This window comes from Scardinius erythrophthalmus (assembly GCF_964197995.2).
Source record: "Scardinius erythrophthalmus genome assembly, chromosome: 3".
Classification (NCBI taxonomy): Eukaryota; Metazoa; Chordata; class Actinopteri; order Cypriniformes; family Leuciscidae; genus Scardinius; species Scardinius erythrophthalmus.
Window position 1 is genome coordinate 56,422,980 of NC_138223.1, and position 18,582 is coordinate 56,441,561.

The 18,582-nt window shown below is 40.1% G+C and overlaps 1 protein-coding gene across 1 annotated transcript; it reads left to right on the forward strand.

The window, feature by feature from the left end:
• The first annotated feature begins 3,756 nt into the window (after window positions 1–3,756).
• Window positions 3,757–18,202, forward strand: LOC308687514 (uncharacterized protein). Its single transcript, XM_081360106.1, has 4 exons — window positions 3,757–3,903; window positions 4,471–4,638; window positions 4,845–5,244; window positions 16,414–18,202. The coding sequence occupies exons 2-4, from the start codon at window positions 4,471–4,473 to the stop codon at window positions 17,427–17,429; spliced, it is 1,584 nt and encodes a 527-aa protein (XP_081216232.1). The 5' UTR covers window positions 3,757–3,903; the 3' UTR covers window positions 17,430–18,202.
• The last annotated feature ends 380 nt before the right edge of the window (window positions 18,203–18,582 follow it).

Here is an 18,582-nt window from a genome sequence, read left to right on the forward strand (position 1 = left end):
ATTTAGGGGGGTTCGGGGGCATGCTTCCCCGAGAAAATTTTGATTTCTCTGATCTACATATGTGCATTTTAAGATGTTTTGAAGGCCAAAAAAATTGTATGACAATAGCTTTAAAACCATGTGCGGGCAGCTGGGTTTTTTTCTCACCTCATCAGCAGCACACTCTTTTTCTCTTTGTTTTTATCTTGCTCTGTCTTTTCCCTTCCTAAAGCTGAGCTTTGACTGATATAGGCTTTTTATTTTTGTCTGTCAGTGAAGAAAGTAAACATAGGGTCAACTGATAGGTTGATTCATGAATCATTTTCTCAGACAAAGCTACCAGGAAAGCTAGGTAACTAAGTCCATCTACAATGAAATATAAATTATTTTATTTTTTAAGCTTTTTAGCCTTTATAATCAACAATACGGTTGGTTATTCATCAAGTTACCCCGTGAAAATCTATTTAATTTCAAATCATTTAACTAACCAACATGTATTAATGTAATTGTCTATTGGCAATATGATTAATCTGTTCTATATTTATTTCTATTTATTAAAAATAACAACATGAATTATCAATTTGCCACTTCTATAAATCAAGTACTTAACCTGTTAACTGTCACCCCCCTTTTTTTGAGTAGACATGAAAATGCACATTTCGAACTTAAATGGTTGTAATTAAAGAATGCTTTGGAGTATAGATGTACAATTGGTCTTGTTTTAAAGAAAACATTTGGCAGATTTTTGTAGAAGTGAAATAAATTAAGGAAGTGAAACAGAAAAAAGTTATAGAAGTTTGAGTTTATGGAAATGTAAAATGTAAAAAATTTAATTATTCATATTTTATATAAAATATATATTTTTAAAACCTGGGTGACTCTAAAACTGCAAAAAAAATCAAAGTAAAAAATCTGAACAAGTTGTGTTTCAAAATTTAGGTTGATATCTCAAAAAATGAGCTTTCAGTAAGATTTTGTTTGGGCGCAGTACCAAACATTTTCACTAGGTGACAACCAGACTCCATTACTGCCCATATAAGGGCGCCTCCATTTCCATATGTGGTTTGAGTGATCATCTGAACCATTATTTCCACAATTTTCATACAATTTATTAAGTAGACATTCTATTCAGAAGTAATATGGGAAGTTTGGCAGATTTTGATATGAATTCAACCTCTAAGAAACACATAAAAATGTTCATTGCTATTTCAAAATAAAGGTCTGAACACACCTAGGAATATGAAAATAGTCTTGTTGCAAATTGATAAATTACGGCTCCTCTGTAATTTATTTTGAAAATCAGTCACCAAATATGAAAACTAGAGATTGTAAGCTTTCAAATGATATATAGTTTGTCAAGATTAGTTTAGGTTTAGTATAGGATATTACTGTTTTAAATATGTAATGAATTTGGGCCCACCGGTTAACAGGTTAAAAGAAAATCACAAATCCCTTTACTCTACTCTTACTCTAATATATGTATCATGATACACTCCTCCTGATTCATTATTACTTAATACAAAACTATTAATACAAAACAAAATAACTCCACATGATGTTTCTCTCTCTGGGCCATCTAGTGCTTTCAGACAATTATGTGTGTCTTTAATCATTTCTGTGCATGGCTGCATAATGTAATGCCGAAATACAAAATAATATGTTTTAAAGTTTAAAAAGTAAATTAAAATAAATCATGATCGTTTTCTAAAGTATGTTTTCATGGGTGTTAATCGCTTCATTTTTGTAGGAATAAAAAACAACTATCACACTGTGATAAGGGCTGAAAGGTGAACGCAGCGAAACGTATTGGTATTGGGTGAGAAACCAAACCGTCCCGTGTTGCTCAATGCTCCAGTAACATTACATTATGTAAACTGCAATGCATTTATGACAAAGAACTGCACCGATGCAGATGTAATATCATAGCAATCTATCAATAAATGCACTCACGACACACCTTGTACTCTCTGATGTTCGCTCTGCTCGGCGCCCCTGCAGATTGAAAAATGCGCTAAATCCAAGCAGACTCAGACAAGGGGTGGAGCCGAAACTTGACGCAGCTTGCCGCCGTTTCAAATGAGTTTTTTTAAAGGGGACTGAAGCGATCAAAAATGTATTAATCAAATATTTTTTAGGGGGGCTGGGCAGAAGTTTAGGGGGGCTGAAGCCCCCCTAAAAAGGGCCTAGTGACGCCCCTGGTCACCATTGTTGAGATTCATGTGCTGATTTTTGATGTCTGTGTGTGTCTGAGTTAAGCAGGAGTTCAAAATGTTTTAAAGCACTATATGATTACGATATTCTTCAGAATAACTGATTACAGAAACATTGCTGTATTTCACATTATAGATTTACAGATATGATTAATATGAAACACCCATAAATACAAAGCTTAAACACTGGTTAAGATCAGAGAATCAGACATGTCCAGAATGATTATGTAATCATCACAACAGTCTTAAACACCTGATCATCTTTCTCTTGACTTTTTCTTGCCATAACAAACATGTTTTATAAACTCATAGTTAAAGCAGTCAGAGAAAAACTGATATAATAAAGTGAATGGTTCAAGAGCCCAACTAAAACAAATACTGATCTCCATCATGGTGATAATAACTTTATTATTTTCAATAAAACATCAACAATTAAATATCTGTTAATTCTCAAGAATAACTTTTGTACAAAAGAAATAATGTTAAACTGGTTTGTAAACTGGTTTCACACTCAGTGTCGCTGGAAGTCAGTTGTAGTTTTTGTGTTTCTCTTTTTTCTGTTCTTGTTTCTCTGTCCTTCAGTGATTCTGCTTATCAGGTGTTCATCAGTGTCTCTATTCACTCACTTCTTTTCATTCACTCTGTCAAGGGGACTATATTAGTGAACTAATGTAGGGAATAGTGAATGAGGGTATAGGGTGTGATTGGGAAAACAGCCTCTGAGTGTCGACTTTGAGCACTGTTAATTCACAGTATATTCCTGTAGGCTAGTTTTGTTTTCTACGGTATATTACTGTTTTAATGGAAAATGGTATGATACTGTCAGAATTAGGCCTTTTTTTTTACAGCAAGGGTTAACTGTGTAGTGATTGTTTTGTTATTAAATTAAATTTGAATGGTTGTTAGCAGGTCCTCAACCCAAGCACATGCTCGACACTTCACCACAATGGTAAAACCCCAAAACCTCTAACGTTACTCTCCCAATTCAGCCCTATGCAAAGCACGATGGGAAGTGAAATTTCAATAATCTCCTGGAGGATCTTGAACTCTGGACAAGACTAAGTCTAGGACTATTTAAAACCATGACAGATAAGTCAGATTTCTGTTAATCTGAAGACAAGGCTTTATCTCTCTCCAGGAAACCGCCCCATAATGTCTTTTCATCAGTAAAAGGATACAGACTCATTGAGCTCATCCTGAAACTGTACATTGAGCTCTTTCTGCCAGTAGGAAGCAGTGTCACATTGAGTTTGTGGATTGAGAGAGTAGAGATGGATTGAACTAAACTCTGGAAATGAAGTTGTGTTGGACAGAATAGAACAATGATTGTATCTTAAACTGGAGAGATTGATTGAACTTGATCTCAAGGATGATTGTAAGGCAATTTGCACCATTTTTTTCTATTGTTGGATGGTTTTCACTGGGATTTTAAACATTATTTAATCAAGAAAGAGACATGGTTTTCCTTTCACACAATGTTATTCCTTTTCAATGGCATGTGTTTTCCCAGAGCATTTGTGCCACCATGTCAGGTAAAATAATTACCGCAAAGAAATTAATCCTCTGGATGGAAAAACTTTTTTCTTCCTCTTCATTCTGTAGACACGATATATGACTAGCGTTTCTTCCTGAGACCTGTAGGAGTCTCTGTGACGCTCTTCAGTCCGCCGGTTAAACCACTGAAGAAGAGGAAGCCCGGCGCGCTCAGACTGAGGTGTGTTGTTTTTAACTGTGTGTGTGATTGTTGATTTTCTGTCTTTAGTGTTTTATTGAGCTTTAAATTAACTACTTATTCGCATTTATCATAACAAACGAATTAACCGTGATTTTTCCACAGTAACCATTGTAAAGGGTATTTATAATAATATATTGTAGTCATATACAAACATACTGTTGCTTACAGTAGCTGTGTTTAACTGATATGATAATGTATTATTGTAATGATATTCTTATGATAATGAATTTAAACATATACATGCCTAAACATATGTTTATTTCTGAAATTAATATCTACCTGTGTATTAATATTATCAGAAAATCATTTTCTTATTCTGTGTAACGTTAGTTCTGTTCTCCTTCATTATCATTAGTCATTTTGAGTTTAAATCAGTGTAAGTTCATTATAATTCAATTCACATTTATTTGTCTAGTGCTTTTCACAATACACATCGTTTTAAAGCAGCTTTACAGAAAATGCACATTAAAACTCCACATTGACACTTAGATTGATATAAATGTGGATAAATGCATCTTGTAATAATGATGATGTGTTTGTCTTCAGATGTTGACCATGAGAGCGCAGATGGATGTGATCTGCTGTAAATCAGTAGGAACTGATCTGTCCATGCTGGATATTGAGGATTTCATCACTGAAATCTGTCAGCTGAAGAAAGAGGTGGCGTCACTGGAGGCAAAGCTGAGAGAAAGAGGAGACAACCCCAACAGAGAGGTTTGAGCAGCTCATCATTTCATCCTTCAGCTCAATCACACCAAAGCTTTGTTAGCTTCTCACTTCTTATGCACATCTCAAGTTAAGACAGCAGCAAAAATATGCTAACAAATAACCAGTATAACCACTAGAGATAACTGCTGAGTAATGAGGCTAATATCAACTGGTTGTTGTTTATTTGTGTTGATCTATGATGTGTTTGTCAGGATCTGGAGAAGGTTTCAGTGTGTGTGAGTGATGGGACTGAAGCTCAGGATTCAGTCTGGAGATCCAGAGACACACAGGACTCAGAGCTCAGCCTCACTTTACTGTGTTATACTGACGCTCAGGATCATGGATCTGCTGATCAAACCTCTGACTTTAACACTGGAGAACAGCAGATGAAGATGTGCTCCGTCAGACTGGAGGACTGCAGGAACCTGATAGAGAGACGAGGAGAAGAAACCACAGCAGAGGAACAACAACAGAGCCATGAGGAGGAGGAGGAGGATGAGGAGGAAGATGAAGATGATGTTCAGAATGAGGATGATGAAGGAAATGATGTTGAGGATGAAGAAAATGAGGATGAGGATAATCGAAATAATGACGATGATTTTATTCCTTCAGGTGTGTATCTTCCATTTATGATCTTTTGTTATGACAAATCATAGTCAGAATGTGTGTAAACATGTAGTTGTGCTCCTAAACCAGCAGGTGCAGACATTAGTTACTGTGAACCGATGTGTTGAAAACACCGTATCATGAGCTGCATCACAATTTCACATTTATCTTTAATTTTTAAGCTCTCGAAGTTATAGAAAAATATAGATTAGATTAGATAAGGTTTCATTAGTTAACACAGATATACTGTACGTTCTTTGCCAATTACAGTGGAAACTATAAGCTCAATTTAACAACACAAGCACATATTAAATATATTGCCATTATTATTGTATAAATTTGTTTATATTGAATGTGTTTGAATATTTCACTAATATCCGCACTGGGACTTTTCATTGTTTGTATTTCTCCACTAGGGCTGGGCGATATATCGCATGACATTGTTTTGCGCATCTCGTCAGTAAAGCCGGTTCCTTGATTAGTAGTAAATCGCCAACACCTGCTTTCAGATGGAGCGGCATTTACTACACAGAGCCGTAGTTAACTGACAAGCTGAGCTGAGTAAATGCCGCTCCATCTGAAAGCAGGTGATGGCGATTTACTACTAATCAAGGAACCGGCTTTACTGACGAGATGCGCAAAACAATGTCATGCGATATATAGCCCAGCCCTATTCTCTACTTGCTTGTGTTTGCGCAACTTGCATCCACTGTTGTGCCTGAACATGTTCATTGAACGAAAGTTCATGAACTCATTCATATTTTGGGCGGATGTGAACTGAACGTACCGTAATACTGTCTGATGAACGTTACTGTGAACTCGTTCATTCTGGTGTCTGTGAACGACACGCTCTCTCATTTTAACTTCGTTCAATAGAGTGCCAGATTTCTATAGAGCCTTCCTAGGCAAAAACCCGCCTAAAACACACCGTAAACAGGCCTTAATATGTAGTGGAAAAAACACCCAATCTGGCAACACCAGCCACCAGTGTCGCACCGCCGCATGCGTAATCAAAACAAAAAGCAGCATGTAGACGACAAAGCAGCAAGGAGGCGTCGTATGGTCATTTAAACGAGTTTTATGACAAGGTCGGTGAGGATTGGGAAAAATCTTACATTTCTGTGCAAACTTTGAAAGGAAAAGAAAATCCCATTCAAGCAGCACGTTTTTAATAATTGCTGTCTGTGGATCTATATGGGCAGTGGAAATATTTTTGAAAAAAATAAATAAAAATTTTAATTTCACATCTCTGCAAACTAATCCTTGAAACTTTTCTCATTTAAGGCCATTCCTATTTGGAATATATGATAGTGTATTGTCAACAATAAGCATAAGCGTTCTGCATCTCTATTTTGTAGTGTGGATCATTCATTGCAACATTTAAACTGATTCTCATGTTTAAGAATCTGTTTTCTGCTTGACAAATAATTTATGCTACTGCCCGTTGACATGCTTTTAAAGCTACTTTTTTTTTTGGCCTTCAAACACTTTAAAAGGCACGTGCAGATTGGGAAAATCAAAATTTTCTATTTTTAAAAATCACTATTTCAACATTAACTGATGTTACTAACATTTGTAGACTCTATTAACATGACTTACATGACATGACCATTAATAAAGCATTTAATAATATAATAATAATTTATTAATGGTAAGTCACGTTAATAAAGAGTCTACAAATGTCTACAAATGTTAGTAACATCAGTTAATGTTGAAATAGTGATTTAAAAAAAAACCATTTTATTTTCCCGATCTGCACATGCCTTTTAAAGTATTTGAAGGCCAAAAACAACAGGCAGTAATATATATTAAAAAAAAAGGATAACAGTAGCTTTAAAAGCATGTCAATGAGCAGGTAAACAAATGAAATAACATACAATAATACATATACACCGCATAAAACATCAACATACATATGTCCAGGAATGTAAGATTTACAAAATCAGTATATAAAAACAAATTATTTACAACACAGTCATCAGTGGTTGCAGATTTGTTCTGATAGTAGCCAGTACTTTAGCTTGGTTTTAAAAATTGTGATGCTGTCAATGTTTCGGATGTTTATGGGTATGGAATTCCATACCCCTCCTTAAACTGCCACCTTACCATGGTGGAGGGGTTTGAGAACCCGAATGACCCTAACTATGTTGTCCTGGGCTATATGCCCCTGGTAGGGTCTTCCAAGACAAACAGGTCCTAGGTGACGGGTCAGACTAAAAGCGGTTCAAAAACCTCTTATGATGGACTTAAAATTGAGGACTGTGGCGTCGCCTGGTATGGCGCAGCCGGGGCCCCACCCTGGAGCCAGGCCTGGGATGGGGGCTTGTATGCGAGCGCCTGGTGGCCGGGCCTCCCCCCATGGGGTCCGGCCGGGCTCAGCCCGAAGGAGCGACGTGGGGCCGCCTTCCCATGGGCTCACCACCTGCAGGAGGGACCGTAAGGGGCCGGTGCTTAGTGGACCGGGCGGCAGTCAAAGGCGGGAGCCTCGAGAACCCGATCCCTGGACACGGAAACTAGCTCTAGGGACGTGGAACATCACCTCACTGGCGGGGAAGGAGCCTGAGATTGTTCGTGAGATTGAGAGGTACCGACTAGAGATAGTCGGGATCACCTCCACGCACGGCTTGGGCTCTGGAACCACACTCCTTGAGAGAGGATAGACTTTTTACCACTCTGGAGAGATGCGGCGGGGTGGTGTGGGTTTGCTTATAGCCCCCCAGCTCTGCCGCCATGTGTTGGAGTTTACCCCGATGAACGAGAGGGTCGCTTGCCTGCGCTTTTGGGTCGGGGATAGGTCTCTCACTGTTGTGTGCGCCTATGGGCCAAACAGCAGAGCAGAGTACCCGGCCTTCTTGGGGTCTCTGAAAGGGGTGCTGTAAAGTGCTCTGACTGGGGTCGTTCTGCTGGGGGACTTCAACGCCCACGTGGGCATCGACAGTGACACCCTGAGGGGGGTGATTGGGAGGAACGGCCCTCTTGAGCTGAACCCGAGCGGTGTTCTGTTATTGGACTTCTGTGCTACTGTGGATCCGATGGCGGGGGAGGAAGCTGGACAGACTCGGCAGACCCAAAAATACTGTAACAGTCTGCTGGGTACGTTTGGCCGAGTCTCCTGTCAGAGAGATCTTCAACTCCCACCTCCAGCGGAGCTTCGACCGGATCCCGAAGGAGGCTCGAGATATTGAGTCCGAGTGGACCATCTCCACCTCCATTGCCGCTTGGTGCTGTGGCCGTAAGGTCTCTGGTGCCTGTCGAGGCGGCAATCCCCAAACCCAGTGGTGGACACCGGAAGTAAGGGATGGCGTAAAGCTGAAGAAGGAGTCCTATGGGGCCTGGCTGGCTTATGGGACTCCTGAGGCAGCTGACGGGTACCGGCAGGCCAAGCGGACTGCAGCCCGGGTGGTTGTGGAGGCAAAAAATTGGGCCTGGGAGGAGTTCGGTGAGGCCATGGAGAAGGACTACCGACTGGCCTCGAAGAGATTCTGGCAAACCGTCCGGTGCCTCAGGAGAGGGAAGCAGTGCCCTACCAACGCTGTTTACAGTGGAAGTGGGCAGTTGTTGATCTCAACTGGGATGTTATCGGATGGTGAAAGGAATACTTCGAGGATCTCCTCAATCCCGCCGACACGTCTTCCATTGAGGAAGCAGAGGCTGAGGGCTCAGAGGTAGACTCGTCCATCACCCAAGCTGAAGTCACCGAGGTAGTCAAGAAACTCCTCGGTGGCAAGGCACCAGGAGTGGATGAGATCCGTCTTGGCTGACACACCTCTGCAACATCGCGTGGCAGCCGGGGACAGTACCTTTGGGATGGCAGACCGGGGTGGTGGTCCCTCTTTTTAAGAAGGGGGACCAGAGGGTTTGTTCCAACTACAGGGGGATCACACTTCTCAGCCTTCCCGGGAAAGTCTATGCCAGGGTACTGAAGAGGAGAATACGGCCAATAGTAGAACCTCAGATTCAGGAGGAACAGTGCGGTTTTCGTCCTGGCCGTGGAACACTGGACCAGCTCTATACCCTCTCATGGTTAATGGGAGTTTGCCCAACCAATCCACATGTGCTTTGTGGATTTGGAGAAGGCATTCGACTGTGTCCCTCGCGGCATCCTGTGGAGGGTGCTCTGGGAGAATGTGGTCCCTGTACGACCGGAGCAGGAGCTTGGTTCGCGTTGCCGGCAGTAAGTCAGACTTGTTCCCAGTGCATGTTGGACTCCGGCAGGGCTGCCCTTTGTCACCGGTTCTGTTAATAATTTTTATGGACAGAATTTCTAGGCGCAGCCAGGGGCCGGAGGGTGTCAGGTTTGGGGATCACAGGATTCATCTCTGCTCTTTGTGGATGATGTTGTCGTGCTGGCCCCTTCATACCAGGACCTTCAGCATGCACTGGGGCGGTTTGCAGCCGAGTGTGAAGTGGCTGGGATGAGAATTAGCGCCTCCAAATCCGAGGCCATGGTTCTCAGTTGGAAAAGGGTGGCTTGCCCACTTGAGGAGAGAGTTCCTGCCTTAAGTGGAGGAGTTCAAGTATCTTGGGGTCTTGTTCACGAGCGAGGGAAGGATGGAACGGGAGATTGACAGACGGATCGGTGCAGCTTCTGCAGTAATGTGGTCGATGTACCGGTTTGTCGTGCTCGATTTACCGGTCAATCTACTTTCCTACTCTCACCTATGGTCATGAGCATTTGACAGCTTTTGGAGCGAAAGGACAAGATCCCGGATACAGGCGGCCGAAATGAGCTTTCTCCGCAGGGTGGCTGGGCAATCCCTTAGAGATAGGGTGAGAAGCTTGGTCACTTGGGAGGAGCTCAGAGTAGAGCCGCTGCTCCTCCACATCGAGAGGGGTCAGCTGAGGTGGCTCGGGCATCTGTTCCAGATGCCTCCTGGACGCCTTCCCAGGAAGGTTTTCCGGGCACGTCCCACAAGGAGAAGACCCCGGGGAAGACCTAGGACACGCTGGAGAGACTATGTCTCCTGGCTGGCCTGGGAATGCCTAGGTGTCCCCCCCGGAAGAGCTGGAGGAAGTGTCTAGGGAGAGGGAAGTCTTTGCATCTTTGTTTAGACTGCTTCCCCCGTGACACGGCCCCAGATAAGCGGAAGAAGATGGATGGATGGATGGATGAATTCCATATCCCCACAACTTATACTACGTATCCCCACTACTCTAACCGAAAAAGCTTTTTCTATATCACCAGACTGCAGAACATCATTTCATTCCAGTCCAGGTGCTTTAAATTATCCTCGAATTGACCGACTAGGGATTTTGGTATAATATTAAAAAAGCTTTTGCCCTCTTGTTTATATAAAAATCGTTGTTTTGTCAACTTTCTTACAATTAAGGTCAAGTTGTGGTCTGACATACCTGTTACCAAATAATAAGATAGTGCAATTCTTTCAGGTTTATTGCTAAAAATTAAATTTAGTTTATGTTGTTTGAGTAACCCTAGTTGGGCCAAGGATCATTTGTGTAAGATTATACTGATCTGATAGGCTGTACTTTTGAGTTGATATGTCTTAGCTTCTTCCGCCCAGTATTTTCTATCTTTCCTAAAAACATGATATCCCTGTACAGCAAAAGCAGTTGTTGGTGATAACTCAGTTAGCCATGATTTTGAGAGAAAAAGAAAGTCATAATTCGAATCCATCAGCAGACCCCCAACTTGCTCAGTCTTTGATACAATACTTCTTATATTCAAATGTTTGCCGAGCAGTCCTTTGGGTTTTAGTCGTTTGTCCCACAAGACTTTTCCCTGGTTTACTGGTCGAAAAAGTTCAAACTTCCTTTTAGTCGTCATTCTATTTAAATGTTCTTTACAGCCATTCAGGTTAAGAATAGTTTATTATAGAATTGTGATCGGACTTACAGATCGGTTGTTGCTTCCTTGATGCAATTCAGTGGTGTTTACAAACTGAGGTGTATCTGGCAAAAAATGGCTATCGTTCAACTTCGATAGCTATCGCAGACTGGTCCCAGATTTGAACGTCACCTGCCAGTAGGCTCGCAATTAGCTGGTAGCTGGTTAGCCTGTAGTTTGTGTTTGGAGGTTTCATCATAAAGCGTGGCTGGGCAGTAGTTGGCATTATTAGACTTTCCATTGCTCAGGATATTTGAATATACAACTTGATGACTCCACTGAGCGAAGACAACATGGTTCCCCCACACAACACAACCGGCTCGGCCGGACCAGCAGCAACGGTGCGAAAAAAGCAGAAGAGCAAAGATGTAAATAATCATGCCGCCTCTGTACGCCATATTTCCAATAAATTGCCTTAATCCTGTTCCAGTTCTCGGTTTGAAGTTTGATTTGCAACAAATACCATTCTTATTGAGATTAATTTTGTACTTTTATTTGGTTTCCGCCAGGCAAACTCCTGCAGCACCTGCCATACTCCCCGTCTGCTCCGCCATTTTTACTTCCATAGGAATGGATTATTGATGGATACACAGAGATTCAGTGGCTTTTTATGCTTCTCTCAGTGCCTGGTCAGGTGACTGACAAGCGCGCCAAACACGATCACAGTGTAAGCTTCAAAGATACCCTGAGCGAGTGAGCGCTACTCATTAACATGAGCAAACAAATTTTGAATGACACAAAAACTATTAATACAACACTATAGTTAGATATAATGACCACTGGAGCATACTTATCTCATTTTCCTCATGTTAGAGTGAGCATACATCAAGAAAAACAAAACGTCATCAACTAAAACACATTTAACCCTTTACATTCACCATACTTGGTAATAGTGCAACCGCTGTTGTATAGTTAAATGTTTCTCTTTTGAATGTCCATTATGGAAGTAAAATAATCTCAAATGTTTTTGAAACAAAAAGCCTGTTGAATTGCACTACTTGAAAAATAATAGGCATTGCATTAACCATGCTTGCATTTTAATGCATTGTATTTTTAGGGCTTGCATTTTTATGGGCTGAAATTCAACATGGTTGAATATTTAAGCTGTGAATATTTCAATTAAAAACATTTCAAACACATTTTCATTATTAAAAATTCAATAATCCATATTCACCTTTCATATTTCACTTCCAAAATATTCAAACTGTTTAAAAATACAACCTATAATATTCAACAGGCAATTTTCGGTCCATTTTATTTCGCTTCCACAAATTCGCTTCCACAAATTCAGTGGTTCAAATTCGACAGTAAATTCAACGGAACTGCAGGAAAACCAATAGATTACCGAGATACTCTCCATCTGCTGTTAGTCAATCTCACCAGCAGGTGGTGCAAAAGCGCGTGTTGTTGACGAAGACCAGCAACTGTTAGAGCAAGCCATTCATTCATTAAACTCATTTAACAGCAATGTAAGTGTATTTGTGATTATTATGACGGCGGTTGTATGTTAAATTCAGTGTCTTCACGGTTACTTTCCCTGTGTAGCCTACAATCATCTTTCTCTACCGTGAACAAGATAATGTTATTCCCCGATGCGGATACGCAGATCTAATGTTAAATTTTTGAGGTTGACGTATATTTCTCTTGGTTGTTTAGTTGCCTTAACTTTATATTGTGGCGATGTGCTGCATGCAAGCTATTAGGGCAGGGGTCACCAAACTTTTTTCTCTGGGGGCCACATTATCGTTCCTGACTGTGATGGGGGGCCGGGGCCGGGTCAGCTATATAACATAGAATTGTGACCCAGACCAAAATGACCACCAGCAGGCCTCATTGTGTAGTAGAGATTACTAGCCTGGCACAGCCATCCCCACTACTATATCCACACTACTATATCAATACTAGTGGTTTGCAAAAGTTGTAATCGAGTCTTCACACTTTGTTTTATTTAAAGTTATTCTTCACAAATAATCGTTGGTCCACTGTTCTTTGAAAATTCTGCACTCTCTTTTAGGGGTGGAACGGTACACAGAAGTCACGGTTCGGTTCATTCCTCGGTTCAGACATCACGGTTGGGTACAATGAAGGGAAAAGCAAAACAAAAATGCAGAAGGCTTGTGCATGTCTCAGGCTGGACCACCAAAAGAAGAATAAATGTCTTAAGCCTTGTATTTTTTTAAAAATAAGTTTTATTAATGAAGTAAAGGCATAGAACCAGTTTATTTGTAGTGCACTGACAATAGTTTTATATAATTAGTTCATTAATTCAATTAATAAAAATACCTTGATATGGTTGGTAATTGTAGCCTACCTGAATTAATTGAAAATAAATCTGCTACATTTCAGATTAATATATTTGTTTTCCTTAAAAATGTAATTAACAGTAACTTAAACACTTTGCAGTTTGAATGATGTCCTGCATAAACTAAATGACGGAGTATGTTTTTATGTTTCCACTGTTCGATCTCGGTCTCACACACACACACACACACACACACACACACACAAATATAAGTAAACACTTTACGACTTTCCGATCGCGCCCACACCTCTCTCTCGACATATTCCAGCATAGCAATCTTTACACCGCAGCCTGCTTCAGAGCTTCAGAGCTAAGGCGGAGCTACAGATTAGGTGTCCCTAAGAATCCGCGTATCTAACAGTAGTTCCGCATTATATTAATTAAATTGCACGCAAGTTTTATTTATTTTTATACCGTGTATTCTCCGTGTAAATGTATGCACCAAACTGTGACGCCCGTACCATGACGTACCGTCCATGACGACTTATGGGGATTGCCTCATAGGGCCGGTTCAAGTAGTGGGGGGCAGAGGGGCTGGGGGGCCAGTCAAAGGGGGGTGGCGGGCCTGAGTCGGCCCGCGGGCCTTAGTTTGGTGACCCCTGTATTAGGGTTTCCCTCAAAACGTCAGGATTCCCCTGCTGGACATATAAAACGCTTAACGTAGCTTAATGGACTAATTACAGTGATATAAAAGACCAAACTCGCAGGCAAGCAGATTGACTCAGAATAACGCACAAAGTTTAATGCTGAGCGTTTCCCAGTGATAGACTGGCATAAAGTTGGCTTGACGTTGGACAACCTTAGGGACCGTCTCTAAAGTGTATACGTCTTTGGTATACACGTTTCAAACTTCAATATCATTTGAATAGAACGACTTACAGTCATAAAACCAACTGTAAAGTGTTCATGTGGTGCCAGCCATAATGCGCACCCTTTGGATTTTTGATATTTATTCAAATAAATTAAAGTTTGCTATTGAAGTTAGAAACGTGTATGCCAATGTTGTATGCAACTTTTGAGACGGTCCCTAAATGTGCGAATGTCCAAATGTCAAGCCAATTTTACATTTATTAGGCTACATTTAGTCATTTATTTAGCAGACGCTTTTATCCAAAGCGAGTTACAGTTAAACTAACAATAGGAGGACAACAATATGCAAGTACTATGACTCTTCACAGTTTAAGCTAATGCAACGTACTACTCTCTCTCTCTCTCTCTCTCTCTCTCTCCACACACACACACACACACACACACACACACACACACACACACACACACACACTCTCACACACACACACACACACACACACACGTGTGTGTGTGTGTGTGTGTGTGTGTGTGTGTGTGGAGAGAGAGAGAGAAGAGAAAAGAAAGTGTTAATGATCAAGTGTTGATTTTATGCCAGTATATCACGAAACGCTCTGCATGAAACTTTGCGCGTTACGTTCATATTCTTAGTCCATAGTAGCCTACATCCCCATAAAGGTGCGAGTTTGGTCTTTCATATCACTGTATTAGTCCATAGCGTTTTGCCCCGACAGAAGGGGAATCCTTGAGTGTGAGGTATTGAGGGAAACCGATTATAATCCTGTTCATGTAGGTAGAGAAAGCTGATAACGTAGGCTACAAAATGTAACAATGAAGTTATTGAATGAAACATAAACACAGCTTTTGTGTCTTTATCATCTTTTCCGCATATACTAATCATTTTCATTTTATGAATGAATGGCTTGCTCTAACTGTTGCTGGTCTTCGTCAACAACACGTGCTTTTGCACCACCTGCTGGTGAGGTTGACTAACAGCAGATGGATAGTATGCTCGATAATCTATTGCTTTTCCTGCAGTTCCGTTGAATTTACTGTTGAATTTGAACCACTGAATTTGTGGAAGCGAATTTGTGGAAGCGAAATAAAATGGACCGAAAATTGCCTGTTGAATATTATAGGTTGTATTTTTAAACAGTTTGAATATTTTGGAAGTGAAATATGAAAGGTGAATATGGATTATTGAATTTTTAATAATGAAAATGTGTTTGAAATGTTTTTAATTGAAATATTCACAGCTTAAATATTCAACCATGTTGAATTTCAGCCCATAAAAATGCAAGCCCTAAAAATACAATGCATTAAAATGCAAGCATGGTTAATGCAATGCCTATTATTTTTCAAGTAGTGCAATTCAACAGGCTTTTTGTTTCAAAAACATTTGACATTATTTTACTTCCATAGTCCATGTTTTTACCTGTAAAACAGGATAAAGTGAAAAGTCACGTCTGCAGAGGAGCTGTAAACCAGAATATCAAAATAAGAGTCCTTTTTTGTCCATATAAATGTAAATATATATTTGTTAATTTGCATATTAACACTGCATAAGAAAATAATGCAGTCATTTAACTCATAACAATATACATTCAGAGAAGGGGAAAAGGGGGAAAAAACAATTGTATACATTCTGTGTGTATAAATAAAGCCCTAAATTCTACTGTGATTTGATTGGTCATCTGGTCACTCTGTGTTTGAGTGCTGAAGCCGCTCAGATGAGAAGGTCTATTATCGTCGCGATGTGCTAATCATTGCCGCCCGCACCACATTAGAGTTAATGTCAGGCAATTATTTTACAACCTTCATTATATAGCCTACACAGAAAAATTACTGAGGTCCGGACCTCAGGGCCCTGACTTTACAATAAGGTTCATAAATTCCATTATTAAATGGTTTATTAATGGTTAGTCATGTTAATAAAGAGTCTACAAATGCTACATAAACTAATGTATGTATGTACGGTAAGTTAACCTTACAAAACAGTAATTTTTTTCACAGGCATTGTTCAAGGTTAGTGCATGTTAACTAATTGTGCTGTTAACGTGAATAGATGCATTAGTATATGTGTGAGTTAACATAAACAAAGATTAACTAATGCTGAACAGGGGCGTTGTTCATGGTTAGTTCATGTTAACCAATGCAATAACTAATGGAACCTTATCGTATAGTGTTACCGACATTTTAATACCTTTTTTTTTCTTTTCAGATGTGAATGGAGGTTCATCTTCTGATGAAGAAACAACCTCGACATCAAAAGATCAGCTGAAGGGCAAGAGTTTCTCCTGCGTCACCTGTGGGAAAACATTGAGCTCACAGGGATATTTAGCGAGACATGAGAGAACACACACAGAAGAGAAAGACTTGACATGCAAGAGATGCGACATCAGCTTTCCTACCTTAAAAGAGAAGAGACTTCATTCAAAAGAGCACAGCGTGAAGAAGGAGTTTCACTGTGAACAGTGCGGGAAGGATTTTTTCACCACTACATCTAATATGACAGTTCATATGAAGACACACACTGGCGAAAAGACTTTCCACTGCAGTGAGTGTGACAAGTATTTCAGCACCAAAGGGAATCTTGATGCTCATAAGCGAATCCACACGGGTGAAAGGCCGTACAAGTGCCCTCACTGCGAGAAGAGTTACAACCACAAACCCCATCTGACGATCCATTTGCGCGTTCACACCAAAGAGAAGCCGTTCCAGTGCAGCGAATGTGGGAAAACCTTCACAAACTCAAGTTCTCTGAAGTCACACCATAAAATACACTCTCAGGAAAAACCATATCAGTGTTCACACTGCGATAAACGATTCCGTCACAAATCTCAATTGATTTGCCATGAGAGGACTCACACCGGAGAGAAACCGTACCTGTGCTCCTACTGCGGGAAGAGCTTCTTTAGTCCGGTTAATTTTACACTTCATCTGAGAGTTCACACTGGAGAAAGACCGTATCATTGTAGCGTTTGTGGGAAGAGTTTCGCTAAACAGTGTACCTTAAAAAAACACCAGCGGATTCATACAGGAGAAAGACCGTTCAAGTGTTCTCAGTGTGACAAGACGTTTGCTCGGTTAGACGTCCTGAAGACTCATGAGCGAGTCCATACAGGAGAGAAGCCTTACCGCTGCTCCATCTGCAACGAGAGATTTGCTTATTTAGGTAGTTTTCAGACCCACCAGAAGAAACACGCTAAAGAACAAACTGCTCCTAAATCATCATAGTGTCTTTTCATCAGTAAATCTGGATAAAGACTCATTGAGCTCATCCTGAAACTGTACATTGAGCCCTTTCTGCCTGTAGGAAGCAGTGTCACATTGAGCTTGTGGATTGAGAGAGTAGAGATGGATTGAACTAAACTCTGTATATGAAGTTGTGTTGGACAGAATAGAACAATGATTGTAAGTTGAACTATTACTATTAGCTAATATGTTTGACAACACACTGTCACAGCAGCCACAAAAAAAATCTAATTAATGTTAATTCTCAATAACAACTCCTGTAGACGTCTGACAGAAATAAAGTCAGTCTGGTTAGAATTCTGATTAACTGAAGAGAAAAGAAGACATTAAATCTGTGAAGATCTCAGCAGAGGAGGATTAAACAACTCCACAAACAGCATTACCAGCTTTACTATTACTAACCAGACTGACTTTATTTCTGTCAGACGTCTACAGAAGTTTTTATTGGGAATTAACAGAGGTTTAGATGTTGATGTCTTATTGAAAATGTTTGGTCATCATTATGGTGATCAGTGTTTCCTTTTGTTGGTCAGTTTGACTCTCGGCTCTTTATGCAGTTTGGAGGTTTTTAACATACTATGTATCAGAACCATTTTAAATAGTTTTATGTGGTAAAAAATAGTTTAATGCTGATATTTACCACTCTATTACATGCCAAACACTAATTACTGTCTCAGTGACCGCAGGTCCAGACATGAAAGTGCATTGGCATGCCCAACTTTTCTCTGTCTTGTTTTGCTAATTACATGTTTTTAAGTCTGCCTCTTGTCAAAATTGTCATTTGTCTGTAGGTAGAGATATTTGACTTGAACACTAGGTGGGGATATTTTTAGGTTTTAGGTTGCAATATAATTACACTATGAAGGCCGAACATTAACATATACAAAAATATAACAAATACGTGACTACAGTACTGTGCAAAAGTCTAAAGATAATAAAATGCCTAAGACTTTTGCACAGTACTGTATATTCTGGAAATAAGATCCAAACACACACACAAACTCAATGACTGTACATTTGTAAGTAATTTTATAAAAACCAAAATCCCCTTAACAGCAAACTCTACAGTTGATCAGATATTAAACAATTAAATTATCTAAAAAGCATCCAAGTAAATTAAAACCTTCCATTTAGA